The 25,507-nt window shown below is 52.4% G+C and overlaps 1 protein-coding gene across 1 annotated transcript; it reads right to left on the bottom strand.

The window, feature by feature from the left end:
* Window positions 1-342: 342 nt before the first annotated feature.
* Window positions 343-24,483, bottom strand: Tjap1 (tight junction associated protein 1). The gene is made up of 11 exons (XM_032900639.1): window positions 24,383-24,483; window positions 14,241-14,370; window positions 6,782-6,879; window positions 5,515-5,640; window positions 5,004-5,032; window positions 4,025-4,186; window positions 3,771-3,837; window positions 3,519-3,548; window positions 2,712-2,819; window positions 2,548-2,631; window positions 343-2,017 (listed from the first exon to the last, which is right to left on the bottom strand). Exons 4-11 carry the CDS (start codon window positions 5,611-5,613, stop codon window positions 935-937), a joined length of 1,662 nt encoding a protein of 553 aa, XP_032756530.1. The 5' UTR covers window positions 5,614-5,640; window positions 6,782-6,879; window positions 14,241-14,370; window positions 24,383-24,483; the 3' UTR covers window positions 343-934.
* Window positions 24,484-25,507: the final 1,024 nt, after the last annotated feature.

Here is a 25,507-nt window from a genome sequence, read left to right as displayed (position 1 = left end):
AGGGAGTATTATTAGCCCCTGCTGTTATCTGAGCATCCCTCCTTCCCGGGCCTCAGGCTAAGGGAAGCCAGGAAGCCAGGTAAAGGGGAGTCTGGCAAAGACTAGGCAAGGTTGGACTAGAGACACTGAAGGGCTGGAGAGGTGCTCGGGAGCTGACATGTTAACTCCAGCTCCGGGCCACCCTACACAAGTGTGCGCTCACAGAGCCCTAAGTGTTAGCTAGGCATGGCGGTGCACACCTTTGACCCCAGCACTCTGGAGGAAGAGACAGGTGGATCCGGGAGTTCGAGGCCAGCCAGTGCTACATGAGTTGCCGTCTCAGCAATAAAAGCAACAAGGGGGTTAAAGTGGGAAGGAGAAAAGCAATCCTTCCCTGTAAAATAAGTTTTATTTAATTTTAAAATAGTCATTATTATGTGAAAACTTCCCAAATCTGGGAGTAACAGTCTAGAGCCAAGGTTAAGAGGGGGCCGGGCCTCACCTAGAGTCTAGCTTGAGGCCCCTGAAGTCATGCCCTCCCTCTGGAAGAGAGGGTGGGAATAGCTGAGGGGAGCCCTGAGTGAGTCCACCCTTGTCTCTGGGGCCAGCCTAAGAGCAGCTCACGCTGGGGAAGAGTAATAGAGGTCAGCAGCACCAAGACACCCTCCCCCAACAACCAGAGCTCTTAGATATGAAAGGAGAGAAAATGAAAACTGACAAGTCTGCCCGTCACTTCCATGGCAACAGCTGCGCTGAATGAATGGTGTTAGGAGCTTGGGGCTCAAGTGACTTGTTACCCCTGGAGAACAGGTATTCAAAGGAAAAGAAAAATCCACGAGGCAGGCCCGCACCAGTCAGTGATTTGATGTGGGCTCCACTCACAGAGCTGCCAGGTCTGAAGGAAGAGTTTGGGGTCAAATGCAGCCCTGAGGTGGTGGTAGGAAGGCGGGCAGGCCTAGCTGAGCAGGGTGCCCTGCTCCTGGGCTTGCGTTAGGCTGTCCTTGCGGTGCAGGTGGTGTACTCCCATTCTCTTGGGGCTGCGCTGGGGGCGGCTGGAACTGGAGAGAGGCCAGGCCCTGCCATCAACGTGGGAAGGGCTAGGTCCCTCCCCAGTGTCCTCTTTATCAGGCAGCAGGCTCTGGCGCTCTTCCTCAGGGCTGACAGGCAGGTTCAGCATTTCCTCTTCCTCTTCTCGAGGAAAGGCGGACTCAGGTTCTGAAGGCAGCACAAGCCCACGCTCACGGCGTGGGGAAGGTAGTGGGGCTGTAGAGTGGCCCGGGGGTAAGTGCAGCTGTAGTTCAGGCAGCGCATCTCGTCCAAAGGCTGTGCGCTGGACCACGGCCGCAGGAGGCGGGGTGCGGTCCACAAATGCACGCTGCCAGCTGGCCAGCAGGTCCTCCTCAGAGCTGGCTGAGCTGGCTGGGGCACTCGGTGCTGAGCGAGCTGGACTAGGCTGGTGATGGGGTGACCCTCCGGCTGAGGCAGGACTGCTAGGCACCGGGCTGCAGTGCGCCCGCTCACCGCCGTCCTCCACCAGGCTCAAGGAGATGGCCTGCCGGGTGGCATACGTACAGTTGGGGAGGGGGCTGTTCCGAGGGATTCGGATCTTGTCCTCAGAGAACTCTATCACCTTCCTACCAGGGTACAATGGGTGTGGTGGGGATGGGGTAGGGTAGGGACTCAACTTGTCAAAGGCTGGCAAGGGCAGCTCCTCCTCTGGGGAGTCCCCTGCAGTACTCACAGAGCAGCACTCCCCATTGGGTTGTGGAGAGGGACTGCCCGGGGCAGGGGGGCTGGCTGGGTCACCCCCACTCATGTCCACATGCACAAATACATCCTCAGCCAAGGGGCGCCCAGCACTGCCTGACTGGTCTGAATTGAGCAGGAGGGACTCGGGTTTCTCCAACACCCGGGCAATGACTGAGGTAGGCACCACAGCTCCTGGGGCCAGGCTGGAAGAAGGGCTGCGGCTGGGACTGGCAACCTCCTGACCACTGCGCAGATGTTTCCGAACCATGTCCTGTAGCTCACAGGGTAGCTAAGAGAAAGGAGAGAGACATGAACGAGCCCCACAAGGAGAGCTTGACCCACAGAAAGATGCTGGGCCCTGTGTCCTAGTAAACCTGTACACTCAGCTTTTAAGCTCCTACACAACCTCACGTCAGAGAGAAAGACAAACGGTAGGGATAAAATAACACGAAGTCAACCAGATCCGCTGCTGAGACGGTGTCCGCTGACACATCACCTCCTGTCTCAGTGGAGAACTACAGACCTTGCAGCTCTGCGGGCCAGACCAGCCTTGGCCTTGAGGCTTGGAGTCGGAGGCTTTGCCCCAGTGGAGTGAGAGCAGCTGGGTTTAATACACAGCCGGGAGCTCTAACACCCTCCTTCCTGCACTGCCTCCTCAGCCCCAAGGAGTGCCTTACAGAAACACTAAGCCACCCCAACACTAGCAATGGGCCCCAGCAGCACCCAGGACCTCAATAGGGGGCAAAGGAAGGAAGGACAAGTGGAAAGAGGAGGCAGAGTCCTGAATGGTGGGATGGTGCCAGCCGGCGTCTCACTCACATCAGCAAACTTGTGGTTCCGGAAGTGGGACTTATTGCACTTGAGAAGCTGCACAGCCAGGTTGCAGTCCAACCGGTACCGCTCCTGGAGACACGGAGCCGCTCAGAGCCCAGCCCACCCAAGGGAACAGGCCAGAGCCCAGCCAGCCGGGGATGGGAACATACGTTGAGCTCTTCCAGCTTGTTGATGGTGTTCCTGGCGTCCAGCAGCTTGTTGGTCAGCTCCACAATCTCCCAGTCCAGCGTCTTTCTGTCCATCTCAGCCTTCTTGATCTGAGGCACAGACTTATGGTAAACACAGCCCAGACCCTAGCCAGCCCTCTCCCCCTCCACCACCTCCGAGCCCAGAGACATAAGGCCACACACAGGTGCTAGGGCAGCCAAGGCAGACAGAGCAGACAAATGACAGACAGAAGGACACTCGGCATTTCCCCTGCTCTGCAGGCTGCCTGTGGGAGGGAGCTTTCTGAGTAGGACCCGAGGCCATGGACCCCCAGACAGAGGCAGTCTAAGAGCTATCCATCCTTTGATGGAACCTAAGGGACTCTCGGCACCAGGCAAGGCACCGACACCCTAGAGGCAGGGACTGCAGCCAGGACTGAGCCTGTGAGCAGCTGTTCCAGGATCAGACTAGGAGAGGGGTACCTAGGAGATGGGCTGGATGGGCAGGGAAGAGCTGCAGGATGGCAAGCAGACTCTGATCTTCCATCCAGGCTGTACCGACAGCCTGGGCTTGCTGCCACTGCCACAGGGAATCCTGAGGGATAGCCTCAGTGCCTCGCTGGAGCCGGGAGAAGAATCCCAGCTCTAGCTCCTTCCCAGGAGGGAGGCACTGCGGGCCTCACAGTGACAGGCAAAGAGAGGATGTGTTCAAGGGGCAGAGGGAAACAGCCAGGGCCCAGCCGGGGCCCACACAATCCCTGATATGGACCAAGGAGGTCAGGACCAGGGAAAACAAACTTAAGACGCAACTGCAAAAATCCAGCTGTGGCTAAGAGAGGCCTGAGAGGAGAGTGCAGCAGCAGCGGTGGCAGCATGGGTGGGAGACGAAGAGAGAAGAGAAACAGTGTGAGCATTACTGTCCTGACTGGCACAGCACACTGCGGACCCCTCCCCACCACTGCCCTGCCCTCCCCCCTCCCCATGGCACCCCCCTGGCAAGTCCTAGCCCACTGCTATGCTGTGAGAGCAGTGCCAGACAAACTGCCCTTCCCAGCACAGTACCAGTGCGTGCAGCTTGTCCTCGAGCTCCTGGTTGGTCCGCTGGGATGCTGTGTAGCTGTTCTGCAGCCTACACAAGCAGAGAGAAGGCAGAGCCTGGTCAAGTCCTGCTCTGCAGGCCCCACCAACCCTCCTCTACACGGGGGTCTTCCCAATATCTGGGTTACTAATAAGTCAGGTGCGACTGAGGCTCTTCCAGCACACTGTGAACCGGGGACGCTCCCACTAAAGGGAGACATTTGCCCCTTGTTCTGCACCTGCGGAATTTGTCCTTGAACTTGTCCAGCTCCTCCCGGCTCTGTCCTAACTCCAGTTCCAGGCAGTCTTGCCCGATTTCCAGCTCCCGCTCCAAGGCCTCAGTGCGTCTGGTGGCTGAGGCCAGGCGTCTGCGAAGTTCTTCATTCTCCTGCTGCAAAAGTCTGGGGTGGGGGGCAGGGAACCATCAAAACCAGCCAACTCTAGAGCACAGACAGGACTGAGGAAGGAACAGACAGGCAAGTGGGTCCCTTTAGCCTCAGTCTAGGTAAGGAGACTCAATACATGGGCCCTCTGGCCTTGAGGAAGGTCTGGAAGCCGTGTGTCTAGTGCAGAATATTCCAGATGGCCCTCCCCAATATAGAAAAGTACTAGGTCAGAATCAACAGGCAGTAGCTCCCAGCTGTCTCTAGTTACCACCCAAGCCAGCAGGCACCAACCAAGCCCTGCAGTCCTGTTTCCCCTGCACAGTCAGCCTTCTCCATTATTAATCTCTTGGGAATCCAGGCCAGCACAGTTGTCCTCCAGGAGGCCTCACATGCCTGACAGAAAGGCATAAGAAGCTGGCACAGGTGGGTCACTGTTTTCTGGAGCCAGCAGCTGGGCGAGGTCTCTCTGCAAGGACAGGTCCTCAGCTCATGGATCAAATAAAACCCTTTTCCCAGGCATGAGCCCTAAAAAGCCATACCCCAACCTTTACCCCTGCTGAGCACGGGGTGACACATGACACACATGGCTGTGCGTGGCCGAGGAAGGCTGTGGATGCAGCTCAATGCAAAAGCCATAAACTCACTTAAAGTAACCCTTTCCTGCAATGTGTGTCTGTTTTGTAATTCAAGCGTATGGCTCTTGACTGTCGAGGACACTGTGCAGTGTTAGAAGTTGGAAGGGCAGATGTAAGGGAGTCTGGAGATGCCAATAGCCCAGCAGGGAGTGAAACGGGCACAGTGCGCAGTCCAGTGACGGGCAGTCAATACTCACTGCATCCTCTCTGCGTCCGTCAGGGGCTCCTGGACAAAAAGAGGAAAAGCCTGAGACTCAACTCCAGACCTGGCCTCCTGGTTGGTTCACACTGCAGGAGAGCACCTCAGCTGGCTGTCACGGGAAGCAGTTAGTGCACTGCCTCCTCAGGCTTCTTCAGAGGCCAGAGCTGGATGCCTTTCCTCTACCAGCACCTGGGGGAGGGGCAGCTTCCCACAGCGTGGGTATGGATACAATGGGCTGACTGATACAGGGATCAATCCTGCGAGCTGTAAAGACTAGGGCTCCCTGACATGTGAACACACGCACAGCCCTCCATGACATGTGAACACACGGACAGCCCTCCCTGACATGTGAACACACGCACAGCCCTCCACCAGCACTACTGCAGCTGTATCAGCACACTGAGTGTCTCGCCTCAGCACTACTGAGAGGCTGGCCACAGATGCCTTCAAGGGCCTGCTTCTGCCCCTGCTTCTGTCAGCCAGGGCCAGACCCCAGCCCTGCTGACCTGTTGCTCAAGTCGGGACACAGGGGTTTCCAGGCGCAGCTCTCGATGCTCGGGAGGTGCCTTCCGGTAAGGTTTCTTAGCAGGGGCAGCACTGGTCATCCTGGAAGGTGTTGGCTCGGTGACCTGCTGAGAGAAGCCAGGAAGAAACAGGCTAAAAGATGTAGTTTAGAGGCTCTCAAGGGTCACTGAGATGGCTTGGGGAGGGTAAGGCACTTACTGCTCCTGACCAGAACCCATTAGAAGACAACTGTCTCCCATCAGCCATCTTTCCTGTATAGGGGGTACTGTGGCACATGCACACCCGTGCCTACCCACTCCCTCACATGCAAAATAAATTAATGAAACAAGTTCTAAGGTGTCTTTGGCCTGAGAATTCAAAGATGGCCAGGGATGTATACTGATCCCACAGGCAGATGGACCTGACCTACTGCTGCGCCATTAGAGGGCTGAACTTTGGTGGATCAGGCTGGATGGATCAGGGGAGTGCTGGAGATGAGGGCCAGAATTCAATGGAGAACAGATAGGTAACAAAAGCAGGCTCCAGGGCCTGGGCCCCAGGATGAGCAGACTTTGCTCTAAGAGTGCAGTGGGAGCCTCAACAGCAGCCCACACTGCTCCTTGTAAATACAGAGAGCTGCAAAGCATCAATTTTCCTCAAGTTCAAGGTGAGGGTATAGGCAGCAGCAGCAGCTCCTAGGCTGCTGTGAAGACTCCATAGTCCACAAGGGCATTGCCACATTAGGCCAGCAGAGTGGTATGTGCTTCTGACCAAAGCACTCGGAAGGCAGAGGCAGGGAGCCTCTGTGAGCTCCAAGACTGGTCTATAATGAGTTTCAGGCCAATCCTACACTGGAACCTGCCTCAACAGACAAACAGAGAGAGATACAGCCAGTGACACACATTTACAATTGCAAGCACTGGGGAGGCAGAGGTAAGAGGGTCCTAAATTTGATGCTAGCCTGGGCTACATAGCGAGACTGTTTTAAACAAAACTAGTGCTCAGCACTTAGGTAACTTTAAGTTCAGGTTCGCCTTCCATAAAATGTGAACAAATCTTAGACGTCTGGGGACACTGGCCCACCCAGGCTCCTGGACTGAGGGTCTCTAAGCTTGAGCACTCTCTGGTCACTGCCCACAAGGGCCAAGCCTCTTTGGCCCACCTATCCTTTTTGTGCTGGCTCCACTGAAAGCCAGCACCTACACAGCTCCTCCTACCAGGCTCCCAGAAGAGAACCAAGTAGGGACTATAGGCCTCATGGGGACATACCGTCTGTGCGCTGGCACCTCTCTCTGTTCTGCTCTCCTGGAGTTAGCCTTCCGCTCTCCTCATCCCACGGCCCCTCTACTTCCTCTAGCCAAGAGCTCCTGAAACCAGAGAAGGGGAGAAAGTGGAAACCTGGTGTCAGCTGCCTGCCTGTCCAGTCTGGGCCCTGAAGGCTCCCAGAGAGCAGTGAGCAGACAGACCACAGCACAGTGGGTTTTAGGAGAGAGCGGCAGAGTAGGAGGACCCTTAGTCTGACAGTGTCCTGCTTTATGAAGGGAAACCAACTCAAAACGGGAAACAACCAAGGTAGCGAGTCCCTGACTTCCTCTAACGACACAGCAGGTGTGTTACTGCACAGGAGCACTGGCTGTCTCCACTTAGCACACGTCCCGTCCCAGAACAGGCCCGGTGCTAGTCTTACTCCTGTCTCCTCCAGAACAGGCCCGGTGCTAGTCTTACTCCTGTCTCCTCCAGAACAGGCCCGGTGCTAGCCTTACTCCTGTCGCCTATGCCCTTTTCATCTCCTAGGCCTCCCAGAGTCTAAGGTTTACAAAAAGCTGGGAAATTTGAGGAACACAGATGACAAATGAGACTACGAACCCCAGCAAAGGAGCAAGATGATGACCCTACTGCAGAGTGCCCCTAGCAACGACTCTAAAGGAGTCCAGAGACCATGTCTGTGTACAATGGTTGGTGTGCAGAGGCCATGTCTGTGTACAATGGTGTGCAGAGGCCATGTCTGTGTACAATGGTGTGCAATGAACCTGGCAACGAGCAAAGGCAGACCCAGGAAGAAAATCCCAACTCAGCAACTTAGAGCAGTGATTCTCAATCAGGTGAGTTCACTCCTGTTCCTCCCAGGGACAACGGGCAAATGTCCAGAGACATTTTTAGTTTTCAAAATCTGTAGACAGAGAGGTACCACCGTGAGTCAAGATCAGGACTCTGACTAATCCTACCACACACAGGGCAGCCACAATAACAGAGATGGTGAGGCAAAGGTCAACAGCGCTGAGGCTGAGCAGACAGAACAGAGTGTGGGAGCGGGCAGGGCGGCTCAATAGGTAAAGACGCTTGCTGCCATGCCTGAGGACCCAAGTTTGATCTCTGGGACCCCACGATAGCAGAGGGAACTGACTCCCACAGATGGCCCTCTGACCTCCACATGCGCACTGCAGTAAGCACGGACGACAACCATATGCTCAAAAGAAACAGGATAGAAAAAATTTAAACCGGAGCCTGGGGAGCTGAGACCCAAGTTTCCAGGCCCAAGGCTGCTCCAGCAAACTGAAGCGCCTGGGTAACAAACTTCCCCACTGCAAATGCCTGCTCTACATCTATGCCAATGGAGGGGCCAAGTGACCTGCTAGGTCCCCCCAGCTTCTTGGGATTGAGAAGCACCTGTAATAAGCTGGGCTACAGCATGGGGGCAGCAGCCACCAGTGATCAGTAGAGACAGTAACCCTAGGTGGCTTTCTGAGCATTTAAAAAAACAAAACCTCTTCCCACCCCCATCAACCCAAACAGAGCTGGGGGCTGAAGGCGGCCTTACGGGCTAAAGCATGTGTTCCTACTGTCGGGACATGCCCTGGCCATGACTCCTGTCACATTCCAGCAGGGCCTGGGGCAGCAGGGTGGGGGCAAAAGAGGGCGGGGAGGAGCAGCAGTCTCTCCTCTATTAGGTCCCTGGCCTGGATCTGGGGAGAGCCTGTGTAGTAAAGCGCACGCAGCCAGCCCCGCCCCTTGACAGGAGGCAGAACGTGTCCCCACAGGGCACAGCAGCTGTCACGCTGACTCCCCGCACAGGAATCTGGGAGGGCCAGAAAGGACACCACATTCCTGGGGTAAGGGAGAGCAAACAAGACACAACCACAGTGGCTGTCCTCCAGAGGGCCCAGAGTGGGTACTCAACCTGGAGCAGGGATACAACCGCAGGGACTCCTGCGGCCTGAGGGAGGACCTAGAAAAGTTCCAAAGCAGTGTAGGTTAACCAGGGCCTAAACCAGGTGTGTGTGCCTGGGAAACAAGGGAGGACCAAAGCCATGGACTACAGGGGAAACAGGCAGAGCTGCTAGAAAATGATGGGTAAGCTTCCAGGAGCCAGGGAGCCAGCTCTCTCTGTTTGCTCCCAGAAGGCTGAGGAACCGTTCACTCAGCAGGTCCCTGATGTGCTTGTCCTCCTACCTCAGCCCCTGTTTTACTTACCGAGCCCAACTCCTGCCAAGGCTCACACTCTCTTCTAGGTAGCGGGGCACTTGTGCCAACACTGGACAGGAACAGCAGACAGAGACACTCAGGGACCTGATATCCTGTGTGTGGGCAGACCTGCCTCACTGAGGCGCCACATCCTATAGCTTGCCCTGCCTTGCCCTGACAGTAAGTCCTGGCTGCAACTACGGGTACATTTTTATTCTTGGGCTTCTCTGTCTGCTGGTTGGGGGCTGGTGTGGCTGTGGCGAGGACACAGAGCAGATGAGACTCTAAGGATGGGAAGGTGAGGTAAAGACTACTTCCCTCAGTGACGCACGGAGAACATTCCTGACTAGGGAAGCAGGGGTGATCTACCAGGGGGCCTAGGCCTCAAGGCAAACCTGTGCCCCTCCCTGCCCCGCGTCCATAAGCATCAGAGCATGTTGGGGCACCTGAGCCCTTGCTTCAATTTCCAAAATCTATTCACTGGATCTTGCCTGTAAGAACTGGACAGACTATGGCCTAGCATCACTACCCTGGACTAGAGAACAGGCCTGGGAAGAGCAGGAACATCTGGATTCGGTGGTCCCCAGGCTGGGAGAAGATAACAAGGTGATTTAAAAGGCATCAGAGCAGTTACATCAGAAGTCTTGGCTACCAGCCGAGATGCCTCAACTGAGCATAACTCACCTAAAGGTTTTCCAGAGTTCAGCCCAAGGAAGATTCCTGACCCTGTGCTGAGAGGAGCAGGTTCCCTGGCCATCACAATCAAGCTACAGCCAAGGTCGGTCTCATGGCCTCTAGTTCAAGATTCTTTTTTTTTTTCTTTTTTTCGGAGCTGGGGACCGAACCCAGGGCCTTGCGCTGCCTTGTGCTTGCTAGGCAAGCGCTCTACCACTGAGCTAAATCCCCAACCCCTAGTTCAAGATTCTTGGAGGAAGATCTAGCAATGCATGGGGAAGAACTCCACTCCCAACTACCTGGTCCCCAGGAGTCAGGATCAGGTGACTCAGGGTAGGGGCTACAGCTTGCATGCTGGGTCTATACTAAAAGCTATGCCCAAGCAGAACCCCTGGCTGACCCAGCAGAGCAGCAGGAGGAGAAGGGGCTCCCCTCACCCTCACCACCCCTACCCCACCCTAGCTAACCCTGTCTCCTTCCTCTGCTACATAGCATTCATTCTTCACTATTCAACATCAGGTCAGAAGAAAGACGACCTCCTATCTGCTGAGGAGGAGGAGACAGCGCTTACTAATTGCCATGTTGCAATCTGCCAGTCAGTGTGGCCGCCTGTTGCCACCTGCCCTGTATTAAATACCTTCTCCCTGATTCCAGCCCATGGGGCACGATTAGCTGCCTTCAGAGAACAAAGTCTACTTTCATTAGAAATGGGGCTCAGCACACAGAGGCCCTGCACTGTGAACCCACTGAGCAGAGCACTGACAGATAAGACACAGGGCACGTGACCGGAAGCAGCCTACCTACTGTCAGTTACTCAAAGGGACAACCGTCTACCCAGGGGGTGGGGTTCACGTCTGTCCCTTTTCTGGGTGGGTACCATCAGGGGCTTCCACTGATGCCAGAGATCACCGTTGCAGGAGACCAGTGGGATAAAAGAAACCTCGTCAGATCCCCGACTCACTCAAGCTTCTATCCTTATTCTTCTAGCCAGGGACGCCAGCAACAGAGAAGCCCCAGCCTGCAAAGCTCCACTCCCTCTGCTACTCTACTGAGGTCTGCACAAGGCCCAGCAAGGTCAAAGGGGCGGAAGAGGAAGTTCTAAGTATGCAGCTTTCTGCCTATCAAGGACTCAGAGAACACCACCCTCCAGACAGACACACACACACACACACACACACACACACACACACACACACACAGACACAGAGAGAGAGAGGGGGGGAATCCTAGATGGATGCTGCTCTCTGCCTTTTGCCAGTCAGCCTTCCCCCATGAGAAGCCTCCTCCAGCTCCTCAGGTGCTGCACTGTCAGTGTGAACAAGTTCACTGACCCACATCAGCATCCTACCCAATGAGCCCATCTCCTACCACGCACACACACCTCCTTTAGGAAAGGATGTCATTTATGTGGGTGCAGATTATTGTAAAACCGAGAGAAAAAGTCTGCTCACAGCTGCCAAGGAACTAAGTTAGTGAGGGTCCCTTGAGGTGGTCAATGAACCTTTCAATCAGGGTGGGGCCCTCACTATAAGAACCTTTATAGTTTTTCTTCCTAACGGTTTTCAGAGAAGTTAGTAATCGCTGTTGCTTTCTAAGTGAAAGGAAAACTGATGCCGACTTCAGAAGACAGCTGAGCTATGTCTACAGCCATAACTTCTGGACCCAGCAGGATATAAATAGGTAATAAACACCTGCCCTTCTTAAAGCCCCCATCAGCCCAAATCACAGCGTCCTGATCACACAGGAACAAGGTACCTCTCCTTGACCTTCTTGAGCCACATGCCTAGGATATCCAATTTCTGACATCTGCAACCCAGGGAAGTTGCACATCACAGGAGCAGGCAACACGCTTGCCGTGCAAGGCTGGATGGTTCTGAAGCCTTTGAAATCTAGGCTCTGACTCCAATGAATGACGCCAAACACAAGCCACCATGCTACAACAGTCAACCCCATGACCCAATAACCCAACAGTATAGCCCTAGGTACTGCCCATGAAGATCCCCACCGCTCCACACTACAACACAGCCCCTCCACCATGCCTGCTGTGAAGAGAACTGTCTTTACTACAATACATGGTTTTACCAAAGCTGGATTTAACCTTCCCCATGCACCCCTACCCCCTCTCATCTGCCTCAGCCCCCAATTTCCGGCATGCAGCTGTGCCTGAAGTCCATGAGCAAAGCCCTCAGCAATCCTGTGCGCGTGGCAGGCAGGCAGGCAGCCAGCAGCTCTCGGGGTGGGGCCTGGGCAAAGGTGCTGCTCTGGGCTGCTGAGTATGGTAGATGATGCCAGTCTGTGCCCAGACCAGCCCTGCTGCCCCCCATAGCTATTCTTGCCTGGGTAAGTACAGCCTCACCCTCTCGGGGATAAGCTGCCCGTGCTCTGTGCTGGCCCCCTGCCTACACTAAGCTGAATACACTGGCAGGACTCTGAGACCTACTCTAACCAGTTATCATGAAACCTCAGGACTAGTGCTGGTAACCCTGAGAACTCACCTGGCTCCCCACCTGAGCAAACACCTTGTCTATCTGTCGGGCCTTTCATCCAGCAAACAGCAAACACTTGACAAGAACAAAGGGGTCAAAGACACTGATGGTGATCCAAGTGAACCAAACCCTGGCCAAGGAAGTGGGGCCAAAGCCCCCAGTCCATGCCTGCCCTTGACATTAGACTCTGTGCCCCTTCTAAGGAGAGACGTTAAGCTGTGGTCCTGGTCAGTGTTCCTCTTTGCTTTTCTAGTCAGAGCCAAGCCCAACAGCCCTCCCCTCTCCCCTTCAGCTTGCTAACCCCCTACTCAATTTCTTAGGCACTCTGGTAGTAGCTATGCCCCTCACATCCACACACACCCTTCCCACAGTGCAGCCACAGCCCAGTCTTCTCCCTTTCAGCCAACAGAACAGAATCTGTGCGGAGGGCTCACAAGTCTCAAGCTCCAGCCTCATCTCCTGAGCCTGAAGCGGCAGTTTGTGGAGAGCTACCTATTGGGACTGCCAGGAGAGCAAGGCAACTGACCTAAGTCTGTCTGGCATCCCTTCTCTGTCCCCAGCACGAAGGATAAGGCCTAGGGGAGCAGCTCTGGAGCCAGGCAACACTCACCAATCACCACTGAGGCCAGGACCTTTTCTGGGATCCAAAGTCAGATCCTGCCCTGTCTACCTGAGGCACCCTCCCCAGTTCTCGGCTAAAGTCCACCTGACACTCCATGTGGAGACCAAGCTCCACCTCAGAGCAAGGGTGACTATGGGACCACAGCACCACACACAGCCCTGAATCTGACATTCACTTTACTTCACTCTCTGACCAAGAAGTCTCCAGAGCCAGGCCAAGGGAAGCCCCAATCTCCCAACGAAGAAGAGACCCTCACTTCTCATTCTCAGTGAATAATAGGGGGACCGTCCATACTTGCCCTCTTGGCAAAGGGAGGAAAAGCATCTGGGTGCTCCTCAACCTCCACCTATCTCTGAAGCAGAGAAGCAGAAGAGTGTGGTAACTGAGGGAGTCTCCAGCTCATGCTGCTAACAGCACAGCACAGCACACACAGCACAGCACAGCACACACAGCACAGCACAGCACACACAGCACAGCACAGCACACACAGCACAGCACAGCACAGCACAGCACACACAGCACAGCACAGCACAGCACAGCACAGCACAGCACAGCACAGCACAGCACAGCACAGCACACACAGCACACACAGCACACACAGCACAGCACAGCACAGCACAGCCCACAGCACAGCACAGCACAGCACAGCACAGCACAGCACAGCACAGCCACAGCACAGCACAGCACAGCACACACAGCACAGCACACACACACAGCACAGCACAGCACAGCACAGCACAGCACAGCACAGCACACACAGCACAGCACACACAGCACACACAGCACAGCACAGCACAGCACAGCACACACAGCACAGCACAGCACACACAGCACAGCACAGCACAGCACAGCACAGCACAGCACAGCACAGCACAGCACAGCACAGCACAGTCAACCAATTCTGTCAACCAATTCTGTTTTATGGGAAGACTGAGGTGTCCGGTATGAAAGAGAGGGAGAGGCAGGAGTCCTGTAGCAGACATCTCTCTTCTGGCCATGAAGGGGGTGGCTGTTTGAATGGCATTTGAATACTTGGTCCCTAGTTGGTGGAACTATTTGGGAAGTGTGAGGTGGTGTAGCCTTACAGGTGGGTTTTGTGGTTTCAACTGAGTCTCACCATTCCTGGTCTGTTGCTGTGTGCTGGTCTGTTTACGTCTCTGTCCCTCTCTCCCTCCCCTGAGTTTGGGGATCGAGATCTGAGCTCTCAGCTGTTCTTTCTCTCTACAGTCAGACTCCAACCCTGACATGAGAAACCCAGCCAAACGCTTTCCTCCCTGAGTTGCCTTGGCCATGGTGTTTTACAGAGCAACAGAAAAGGGACAAAGACCAAGGAGGTTATCTCCACATTAGGGAAAGATGAAAGAAAGGGACCCAGAAAACAGAGGTGGAAGCCTGAGCAAAGGAGGCAGGCCGCCTGACAGGGATGTGGGGGACACTGATGTCAGCCCCCCAGGGCAGGTTAGCTAGCCAAGGTCAGACTCACAGGGTTAGTGTCTTCTCCCCAGCCAGCCAGTTCTCCTGGTTAGTGGTGTTAGCAACAGACTCATGGCAGACGCCCTCCAGGCACTCCATATAAACAGACAGCTTGGGGTGTGAGCAGCTCAACTCCGGAGCTGCAAAGAGAGAGCATAGAAGACCAAACTGAAGGATCCCCCAGCACGTACTCTTCTGTGGGGAAAGCACCTCTGACTTACTGCGGGACTCTCAGGGGCTTCCCACCACCAGAAAGCATGCCTGAGGAGACCAACATCCCACCTTGCCAACAGTGAGTCCAGCTTTCTAACCCACACAACAAGGCTCTCTGGATGGTCAAGAGAAGGCAACTATTGTGGAAGGCAGCTCCTGTCTCCCTAACTCCCACACTCCACTGCCAGGCTGCACCAGGACTGTGAACACTGGCCTATAAGAACAACCCCCACCCCAGATGCAGCCGCCACTCATCCAGGCCTGTGCCCAGAGTACTCCACCTCCTCCCATAGGCTGCAAAGAGAGCTGCATCAGAACGCACGGTACAATGGGGCAGTGTGCGACCTAGCCCCAGAGCCGGGCCACTCAAGGAAAAGGTGGCACGCTGCCAGACAGATGGCCCAGGGAGCCCTACGAGGACCCCCACACGGTGACGATGCAGCACAGCACAGCTCCCCAGCCTCTGACAGGGGCTCTTCCACCCTCTCAGGACACCTTCCCAGGGCCTGTACGGACATACGGACATCCTGGGGAAGACAGTGTGAGCCACAACAGTAGAGTCTTGAAAAGATGTGTCCCCTGAGGCTGCAGGACAGGAGACTCACTTCCCACATCCGGAACAGGCAGAAAGGCCCTGCTTGAGAGGCCCTGCAGGCAGAGCAATGGCTCAGCTAAACGGGAACTACAGTCTCTACCTGCCCCCAGTGTGGGTCTGAAGTCACCCAGCTGCCTGGCACACTAAAGCAGGAGGATGACAAGTTCAAGGCCAACCTGTACAACTTAGACTCTGCCTTGAAATTAAAAAAAGGAGGCTGGGTGCTGGAGAGAGCCCAGGGGTAGAGTGCTTGTTAGCATGTACAAGACCCTAGGGTTTATCCCCCAGCATGCACCACGAAAATGCAAGCGCCAACAGGTTCCTGAACTGCCCATTAATTGAGACTCTCTGACTACTGCCCCCGAGCTTAAAAAGTCAACCTGCGGGGTTGGGGATTTGGCTCAGTGGTAGGGCGCTTGCCTAGCAAGCACAAGGCCCTGGGTTCGGTCCCCAGCTCTGGAAAAAAAAAAAAAAAAAAAAAGTCAACCTGCAACTGTGGAGAAGAGACAGTGGTCTAAAGCAGTGGTTCTCGACCTTCCTGATGCTGTGACCCTTTAACTCAGGTCTTCATGTTATGGTGACCCCACTACCAACAACCACAAAATTACTTTTGTTGCTACTTCATAAATGTAATTTTGATACTATTATGAATCATAATGCAAATATCTGTGTTTCCCTACGGTCTTAGGCAGCCCTGTGAAAGGGTTGTTCCACTTGACACAGGGGTCTTGACCCACAGGGTGAGAACCACTATTTAAGAAAGCTAAATCTTGGGGTTGGGGATTTAGCTCATGGTAGAGCGCTTGCCTAGGAAGCGCAAGGTCCTGGGTTCAGTCCCCAACTCGAAAAAAGAACCAAAAAAAAAAAAAAAAAAAAAAAAAAGAAAGCTAAATCTTTCTAAAGGCTTGGCCTTCTTCGGGGAGGAGGAAGAAAGCCTGGCCCCAGCAGGTGGCCTTCAGACCCTTCCCCACAGGAGCAACAAGACAGTAGCTAAGTCAGCAGAGTCTGGATTGCTTTCTAAGGCAAGAACATTGGGTGTGGCGGTGAAGGCCTTTAACTTCAGCACTCAGGAGGCAGAAGCGGTCGAATTTCTGCAAGCTAGAGACCAGCAGGGTCTACACAGTGAGTTCCAGGACAGCCAGGTACACAGAAAAACCTGTGAATACCCAGAATCCCAGCACAGATGACGAGGAAGGATTTGAAGTTTGAGGTTAGCCAGAGCTAAACCTGTCTCAAAAAAAAAAAAAAAAAAAAAAAGCAAGATCTAATCTAGTCTGGGCTGCAGAGCGAGACTTTCATCTGAAAAGGAAAGAAGTCCTAAAGACTGGTAAGGTCTTACCAGCAAGATTTCATCTGCTCCGATCCACTCAGAAAGGGGGGCTGGACCTGATCACAGGGCAAGCACTTTCTCACAGGACCTAATGTTTGCCGTTAGTTCCTTGTTCCTAAGTAGCCCCAGACTCAGATCTTCCTTTTAGAGGGGTTAACAGTGACTCAGTGTGGCACATGCTTCGAGATCACAGAGGACAAACGACTGATCTGAGGTCATATAAGCTTGCTCTTCAGAAAACAGGGAGCCTGATCGTCTGACTGCAGGCTCAGGCTGGAGTACCTTGCATGCAGTTCAAGAGGTTCTAACTGCTAAAACCAATTCCCTTGGTATGTGTTGAGAACTGGTACCTACAGACCCATTCCCATCAACTACAGTAGAAGAGAAACTGGAAGAACAGACGGTGACTCAGCCACCAGCCATTTCAGAAGAGGATCAGGGGTGAGCCTGTGGCACCAGACCAAAGCCCTAAGACACGGGGGCCTGGAGTCTGGCTCGCTCAATAGCTGCGCACATTCCTCTGGTTTCCCGACATTCTTCAGTCCCTAGGACACTTGGGAACTCAGGTCCCAAGGCCTCCGTGCTGGCTGGCTTGTTAACTGACACAAGCTAGAGTAAAGCAGAGGAAGGATGCCCAAAAAGAAACTGCCTCCATAAGATTGGGCTACAGGCAAGCCTCTAGGGCATTCCCTTAATTAGTGACTGATTAGTGACTGGGAAGTAACCTAGGCTACTGTGGGCTGGTGGGCTGTTAAGAAAGCAGGCTGAGGGGTTGGGGATTTAGCTCAGTGGTAGAGCGCTTGCCTAGGAAGCGCAAGGCCATGGGTTCGGTCCCCAGCTCCGAAAAAAAGAACCAAAAAAAAAAAAAGAAAGCAGGCTGAGGAAGTCGTGAGGAGCTACCCAGTGAGTAACACTGTGACCCCTGCATCAGCTCCTGCCTCCAGGTCCCTGCCATGCTTGAATTCTAGTCCTGACTTCCTTTGATGATCAACAGTGATGTAGACAAGTAGGTCGAATCAACCCTTTCCTCCCCAGGTTGCTCTGGTCATGGTGTTTCGTCACAGCACAGGAAACCGAAACCTGACGACAACACGCTCCATCCAGTCTCTTACGGCATACAACCCTCTTGTGGATCCAAAGCCCTAGTAACTACAAGCCACCATCCACTGGTCACACTCAGAGTCACTCCCGGCCTCCCCAGGACTGGGAAGCGGCAGGCATACTGTGGTCCATCGAGAGTCTCTGCAGCCCAGGAGGTGGGGTTGCACTGTGATCTGATTTTCACAAGTTGTTCTGTGATGGCACTCCCCTTCTCAGGCTGGGATTCTCATTGTTACTGCATCACAAGAAAGGAGACACTCGGGGTTGGGGATTTGGCTCAGTGGTAGAGCGCTTGCCTAGGAAGCGCAAGGCCCTGGGTTCGGTCCCCAGCTCCGAAAAAAAGAACCAAAAAAAAAAAAAGAAAGGAGACACTCTCCATTTACCACTACTCAAAAGGTGCCTGTCTTCAGGACAGACATCAAGGGGCCTGAATCTTAAAAAAGGACAAGGAATCTTCCAGGTAAAGAAAACTTCCAACACTGCACAGCTCGTGTAGTCGTAATTTAAAACCAATCCCCTAGCTCCAAAAGCAGGTTCTTCACACAGCCCACAGCATACACTCAGTGCGCTAAACCCTTCCCCCCAAAATGAGGGACGGTCCCTCCATGTGGTCAACAGAGTGCACTCCCCACAAACAGACTGAGCACTGGAAAAGACTCTAACAAAGCTCCAGAGTCTTACAGGGAGGAGAGCAGGAAAGACAACATGGAGCAGGCATGGTAAAAAGCCTGACGTCACCACGGCTACCCAGCAAGGCCCTAGTCTCTGTCCTCTTTTTCCCCCCTAAGGTCCGGTGAGGAGAAAACTTCTCATAGAAGTGTCAGACAAGTTATTCTTGGCGCATGGAGACATGTGGACTGGGTACAGTGTGAAGGCCATGGATGACAACAGGTGCAACTGTGGAGCCATGAAGAACAGGATACAGGGAGCACAGGGCAGGGATGCTAGCTAACAGGCTGAGCTGGCTTTTTGTTTCTTGCCAACTTTACACAAGCTAATGAGAAGAGGGATCCTCAATGAAGACGATGTCTTCATCAGACTGGTCTGTAGGCAAGTCTGTGAGACCTTTTTTTTTTTTTGAAGTTCAAGCAAAATGAACCCTCTCTTCCCCACGTCACTTTTGTTTTATCGCAGCAACAGAAAACAACCCAGGTCAGGCAGAATGCAAGGTACTTTTTGCATGCCACAGTGAAGAGAGTGAGCTTTAATTACATAGGGAGAACCATGGGGTTGCTAAAGGCACAGGGGGAGTCTGTTTGGAGGCAGGCAAGGCCCGACTCCATCCGCCAGGCTGTTCTGGAACCCCGAGCACAGCCTCGGTACCCAAGAGCTTGTTCTGGTTCACCATGGTGCTTAGCTAGGGCAGTGCTGACTAGGAAAACATGTCCTTGTTCTCAGAACACTTACAGTCCTGGGAGAAGCAGACAAAACAAAACAGGCAAACACAATGTCCACGTCAGCATAGACACAAGAGACGGAAGAGGCAGAGTCTTAAGGACAGGGACATTTAAGACAAGGTCTGAAGGACAAGAACGCTAATGGGAACAGGAGAGATCCAGAAGTGCAGGCAACAGCATCCATGTGTGCAAAGGCCCAGACGCTAGAAAGGATGAGGTAAGCTCGATGGTCATTACGAAGCTCATCTGCCAGGTGAGAGGCACATGCCCTTAATCCCAACGCCCAGAAGGGGAGTCTCAGGGGAGACAATGCTGCATAGTGAGACCTTGACTCAAAAAAGAAAGGGATGGACGAACAGACGGACAGATGGACACAGAGAGAAAGCCAACAGCACTCCCTTCTGGTCTCTGTGGGCATCTGCACCCAAGTGCACATAACCACACATACAGATGAGACAAAGACTTAGCTCATGAAGGGGTTCTTCTCATGCGGTAAGAAGGCGATACGTGGATGAGATTTGAACAATACTCAAGTATGCACGTTTCAAGAGAAAACTAAATCACACAATGGTAAGGCAGGACTGGCTCAAAACCCTCCAGTGCTCACCCTGCAAGCTGGCTGTTCAGTAAGCTGTAACCTGAACTCAGCAAGTCCACAGGTCTCTACAACACTGGGCGCTCTATTAGGAGAACGAGTTGCAGCACGTTCTGACGGCTGCACAAATCAAGGCAAGGTATGTTACCCTGCGATGTGGGGCTTCTAAGACAATGTCGGTGGGAACAAGATTGTGCCACAACAAATAGAGAAGTTCATTATGGGGTTGGGCCAGAGTTCTTAGGGAAAAGTCCAGACCTGGGCCTCCAATCCCCTAAACTCCAGTCATATACCAGGCACACGCCTACTGCCAGGGTAACGTCACTTACTGAAGGGAAAGATGGGCCCTGCGGGTACGTTAAATACAGGACGTGACTCAGAGGGACGAGGCAAGTCTTAAGCACAGGGCAAGGGAGAGCCAGTTAACCCAACCTGAAGCAGGCCTCTGCCCTCAGGCTGCAGGCTGCCCCTGCCTGGCAAACAGGGACACCCACGGCCTACGCCAGGGCCTTAAGCAGGCAGTACAGCTTCACGACAGGAACATCTGTTTTCCATTTTCACCAACGCTGAGAAGAAGCTATTTAAAATGTCACCCATTTTTCCTCGCGTAGGTTGCTATTTTTAAAAGAATGATTACATACGGTCTACGAATTTAATACTGTGGCTACTTCATCTCCACATGTCAGTGACCAAAAATCAAACCCCAGCCTTAGTGTTTATGTCTAAATTAACACAAAGGAAACATCCTTCTTTAAACCATGCTAGCATGCAGGGCTGTTCTGAGATGTGGTCCTGGCTAGCCTGGGCTCAGAAGGCCATCTGCATGTCTGTCACTGGCCAGGCTACACTACCATACCAGAGTCAGAGTGCATCGCAATGTTAAGACTGCTCATCTCACAGAGGCCCGAAGTTTTGTAAAGGGTATTCCCTGAACTGAACTCTGAAAGGAGAGAACAGGTCTAACATGAACTCCTCTGCACTGTCTCTGCCTTATGTATTATTTCTAAGAGTAAACAGAAGGGTGAGCTGAAGAACTGAGTCCCAGAAAAGGATTCTGAAAACCCAAAATATGTTTTCCCTGGGTGTACACGGAACCAACAGGACAAACAAACACGAGCTGGGGGAGACAGACGACCTCCAGCCATATCTAAATCAACTGCACACATGCCGTGCCTAAGGAGCTACCACAATGAAAGCTGAGGCACAGGGATCGATTTTAAAGCCTAGGAGGCACTGGGGATTCATTCAGTCGTGGAGCACATGCCTAGCATACGTGAAGGCCAAGGATCCAGAAGCACACATCGATGAGCTCAGGTTAGGGCTAAGCTGGGCCACACGAAAGGTAACTTCAGATAGTTACAAATGCCCGAGTGGGGAGGGGCCTAGAGAGGCATCTCAGCGGTTAAATGTGAGTATAAGTCAAGAACAGTATGTACTGTTCTTCCAGAGTTTGATTCCCCAAACCCACAGCAAGTGGTTCAAAACCATGTGTGACTCTAGACCTCTATCTTCCAATTAAAAATAAAACAAATATGTTTTAAAATAGTAACAATGATAACTAATTTTTAGTCATGGTCTTACTATGTAGTCCTGGTTGGCCTGGAACTTGCTAACAAGACCAGGCTGGCCTTGAATCCACAGAGATCCAACTGCCTCTGCCTCTTGAGTACTAGGAATAAAGGTGTGTACACCACTATGCCTGGCCCCAAAATAATTTTTTTAATGTATTACATATAAAAAAAACAAACAAACAAACCAGCTCTTTCAGTTGCTGAAACAAAGTATCCTGAGTTCACATCCTGCAGTGCTGTGCCACTTACTAACTGGGGACCTTTTAAAATAGTAACAATGAATAAACCACTCAACCACTGTACTTCATTTCTCCATCTGTGAAACAGGATGATAAACAGCAGGCTCTTCTTCATACAGCTGTTACCCAAAACAGCAGCTGCTGCAGGCCGTGAGTGGAGAGAATGTCCTCGGTCTTCGCCGGTATCACTGCTCACCAGCAAAGACAAAACCTCTAGCCTCAGCATCTGACCTCTCCTCACACGGCCTACGTGGACAACCCTGTTGACGGAAAGGTGGCACTGCATCTCTGTAGCATCTCTGTAGCATCGGGCTAGCAGCCCACAGGTACAGGGCCAATCACAGGGCTCGGATGAGCATAACAGTGTTTCTCAGGTGTCAGGGAGAGTGAAAGCACATTCGTGGATGAACTTTCACAACTGGTACAAGACAAGTACTCTGACTCCCCACTGAGCAACGAGAAACTGAGGTGCACAGAACTATGCAATTAAGAAAGGACCAACAGCCATAGATGGGATCCAACCTGGCTCTGTGTCAGTTTTTGTTCTTTTGTTTTTCAAACAGGTTCCAAGTAGCCTAGGCTAGCCTCAGACATGTTATATAGCTTGAGGGCGACCCTGAACTCCTGCCTCCCTTATCGAGTGCCTAGTGTATACCAGCTCTATTCTCTCAGCTGCTCAACACATCCCTCTTTCCCCCCTTCCTCTTTCTCTCTCCTTTTCTTAGAAACAGAGTCTATGTAGACAAGGCTGGCCTCAAACTACCAATCCTCTTTCCTCAGCCTCCTGCATGCTAGAATTATAGGTGTGTGCTATCATGCCTGACTACCACACAATTCTAACTGATTTAATTCCCAAGGAACCACATACACAAATTCTCTTGAGGAAAAATAAAGGGAGGTGGGAGGTTCCCAAACTTCTAGAGAGGAATTTTTTTTTTCTTTTTTTCGGAGCTGGGGACTGAACCCAGGGTCTTGCGCCTGCTAGGCAAGTGCTCTACCACTGAGCTAAATCCCCAACCCCCTAGAGAGGAATTTGAAGCTAAATCTTCTTGGAACCTTCAGGTACCTGGAAACATTGCAACTAGACTAGTACCACTGACTTAAGGCATTCTGCCTGGAGTAAACATTTGGTGGTAGGAATATGCAAGCAATGAACAAAATACACTTTAATATGAAACTTGATCCCACTGGGCACAGTGCTGCACTCCCACAGACCCAGCTACTTGGAGATGCTGATATAGAAGGATAGCTTGAGCCCTGGAGTCTAAGTCTAGCCCAAGCAATACAGCAAGACTACCTCAAAGAAGAGAAGAGAAAAACAAACAAAAACCTCACAAGCTGGCCACAGTCATTCATGTCTACAATCCCAGTAACTGGGAGGAAGACAAATCAGGAAAAGAGCTGCCACAAGTTCAAGACCAGTCTGAGTCACACAATGGGTTCGAGGCCAGACTGGGTCAGAGTCAAACTGCCTTTAAAAAAAAAAAAAAGGGGGTTGGGGATTTAGCTCAGTGGTAGAGCGCTTGCCTAGGAAGTGCAAGGCCCTGGGTTAGGTCCCCAGCTCCGAAAAAAAGAACCAAAAAGAACCAAAAAAAAACAACTAACTGGGTGCTGGGAGATGGCTCAGCAATTAAGAGTGTTTACTGCTCTTGCAGAAGACCTAGATTCAATTCCCAGCACCCATGTGGCAGCTCACAGCTGCTTGTAAATAAGTCCAGGGGATCTAATGCCCCCTTTCTGAAGTCTGAGAACTTCTGAAAGCATGTGGTGCTCACACATACACTCAGGCACTCATGAGAAATGGCTTCACAGTTAAGGGCACTGGCTACTCTTCTAGAAGTGGGTTCAATTCCCAGCACCTACGTGGCACCTTACAACCATCCATAACTCCAGTTCCAAGGGATAGGATACCTCTCCTGGCCCCCATGGGCACTAGACACACACCTGGTGTACAAATATATCTGCAGCCAAAACACTCATAAACATAAAAATATTCTAATTATAACATTTAAAATAAACTAAGCCAGACATTCTGTGTCCATGAGTTCCAGGCCAGCCTGGTCTTCATAAAGAGTTTCAGGCCAGCCAGGGCTACACAGTGAGTCCCTGACTCAAAAACAATTAAAAAAAAAACAAACAAAACACAAACAACAACAAAAACTCAAATGTCAGAGGCGGGCTCCCAACTCTATCTGCCTGGGACAGCAACAGTAAGTGAAGACTACATTAATATATTCAGCCTTCAGATCTCTCTCTCCAGCAGAGGTTCACTATGTGGAAGACCATGCTTCCCTTGAGTACAGTGATTGATTTTTCTTTTTCAAATGTGATTTGTTGGAGCACATATAAAGGATGAAGAGAAAGTTAACCAGAAAGGGGCAAATGCCATCATTTTTCTGCCTTTATCTCACTGATCCAGCTGCAAAGTAACATTTTATCAGGGACTGCCAGGGATAAGGAGTGTTCCCAACCATACACAGGTCACACTAACGCCTTCTTTCCCCCATCTGGGACACCGATGACCTTTTCTTACCAAATAGAAAAATGCAAAAGCAGACATGCACCACAAGTGAATTCGGGAGCTGCTCATTGAAGTGACTTAAACGTCGGTGAACGCCATCAGAAGATTGCTTATGACTCCTTATCTGCCTATACCCACAAAAAGTCTACTTCCAGGCAGAATGGCAAACTGACGTATGAGGAGGCAATGGAAGACAAAATGGTACACAAGTAGGAAACTGCTTTGTGACAAGAATGCGTTAGAATATTTTCAGCCCACTCTGCATAGTGAGTTCCAGGCTAGACAGGGCTACCCAGTGACACCCTATCTCAAAAAGCAATAAACAAACAAATAAGAAAGAAAGGATATTTTTGGTGTACCCTCTACTTGTCCAGAGTTGTTTATACAGCTGAAGGCAAGCAAAACTCAATTTACACCAGCTCCCAAAAGGTAGCCAACAACCTAACCAGAACACCAACTTAAGGATCAGGGTCAAAAAACAAACTCTCTACAAGAGCAAGCAACTTTTCCGATTAACTGATTCTCCAAACCCAGGGATCCTCACACAGGGAGAATATCACTCAGACACCTGTCTCTGGAGACCATCTTACCCGCTCTGGGGTTGGGCTGGGGCAAGCTGCTACCTCGTCTTTCCAAGCAGGCAATGTGATTTCTTCCGGTCCCTGGGGTCCCTGGGGTCCCTGGGTCTTCAAGATGAAATTGGGGAAGATGTTGCTATAGGAGCTGTGGATAAAGCTAACTTCTCTAAGCCTGGAAGAGGGTCATCTGACTGACTTCGGTCCCCTCCTTGGGAGACCCGCCCTGCACGCTTCAGATCTCACTCCTACCCCTTCCCGACAGCAACTACAAGAGCCCTTCCCCTCCCACTGGCCCGAGGGAGTCAGGCCTCTGTCCCACGCTCCAGGCTTCCTTACTCAGAGAGAAGTAACTTTTTCAATTCGTGAGTAGTTGCTCCTCCAGAATCCGAACCACACCTATTTCTAGCAACCCCCGCCCCATCTCCTCCCCTAAGGCTGCTACAGAATTACAGGCCCCCTCCCCTTCGCCCCCATCGGCATTTTTTTCTTTCCGTCTCCAACCTTCCTCCATCCTGGGATCCTATTTTTCCACTTCCGAGCTGTTCCCTCCCTCCATCCCTACTCCATGGTGGGTCCCGCAATCCCCCTCTACTCTTGCCTTCCAGCGCGACTACTCAAAAATCCCACAACAAACTTTCCGCCGGGGCCCTCTCCTTCAGGTAGCCATCTTGCCGCGGGGCAGGCCGGGTAGGGGCCTGGGCGGCGGGAATCCCCACGCACCAGGCGCTGCGCGTCATCGGGGGCGGGGCCTGGGGCGGGGCCTCGTGGTAAAGAATTGCTGGAAAAGAGGGAATCGCCTGCGAGCAGGCATTGGAGACCTGGCAAGGGAAGAAAGAAGGCGGTGTCGGAACGAGGGCTCAACAGCGAGGAAGGGGGAAAGACTGGCACTGAGGGAAAAGTAGGGAACAACACTTAAAAATACAGTAGGAGATGCCTCTTATACAAAGAAAAATACCAACGCACACACCGCCACGCACTCCCACTCTCATCTCCACTCCCCGAGGCCTGGCAGGGTTTCATTGGCTGGCCTTGGACGGTGAACTCTGTAGAACAGGCTAACCTTGAACTCACAGAGAGTCTCTGGCCTCTGCCTCCAGAGTGCCACACAGGGCAAAGGAAAATGCCAGCTTTCCATCT

This window comes from Rattus rattus, chromosome 4 (assembly GCF_011064425.1).
Source record: "Rattus rattus isolate New Zealand chromosome 4, Rrattus_CSIRO_v1, whole genome shotgun sequence".
In the NCBI taxonomy this organism is placed as follows: Eukaryota; Metazoa; Chordata; class Mammalia; order Rodentia; family Muridae; genus Rattus; species Rattus rattus.
Note: the sequence above shows the minus strand (reverse complement) of the source record. Positions and strands in the feature narration are given on the sequence as shown.

What these genes read in the sequence shown, in the direction of transcription:
- Tjap1 (XM_032900639.1), bottom strand. Translation starts at nt 5,613, where the DNA reads ATGACCAGTGCTGCCCCTGCTAAGAAACCTTACCGGAAGGCACCTCCC. An exon ending in ACGGACGCAGAGAGGATGCA is followed by an intron (nt 4,187 to 5,003) that starts GTGAGTATTGAC and finishes CCCCCACCCCAG; the next exon opens with ACTTTTGCAGCAGGAGAATG. An exon ending in ACAAGCTGGAAGAGCTCAAC is followed by an intron (nt 2,632 to 2,711) that starts GTATGTTCCCAT and finishes CCGTGTCTCCAG; the next exon opens with GAGCGGTACCGGTTGGACTG.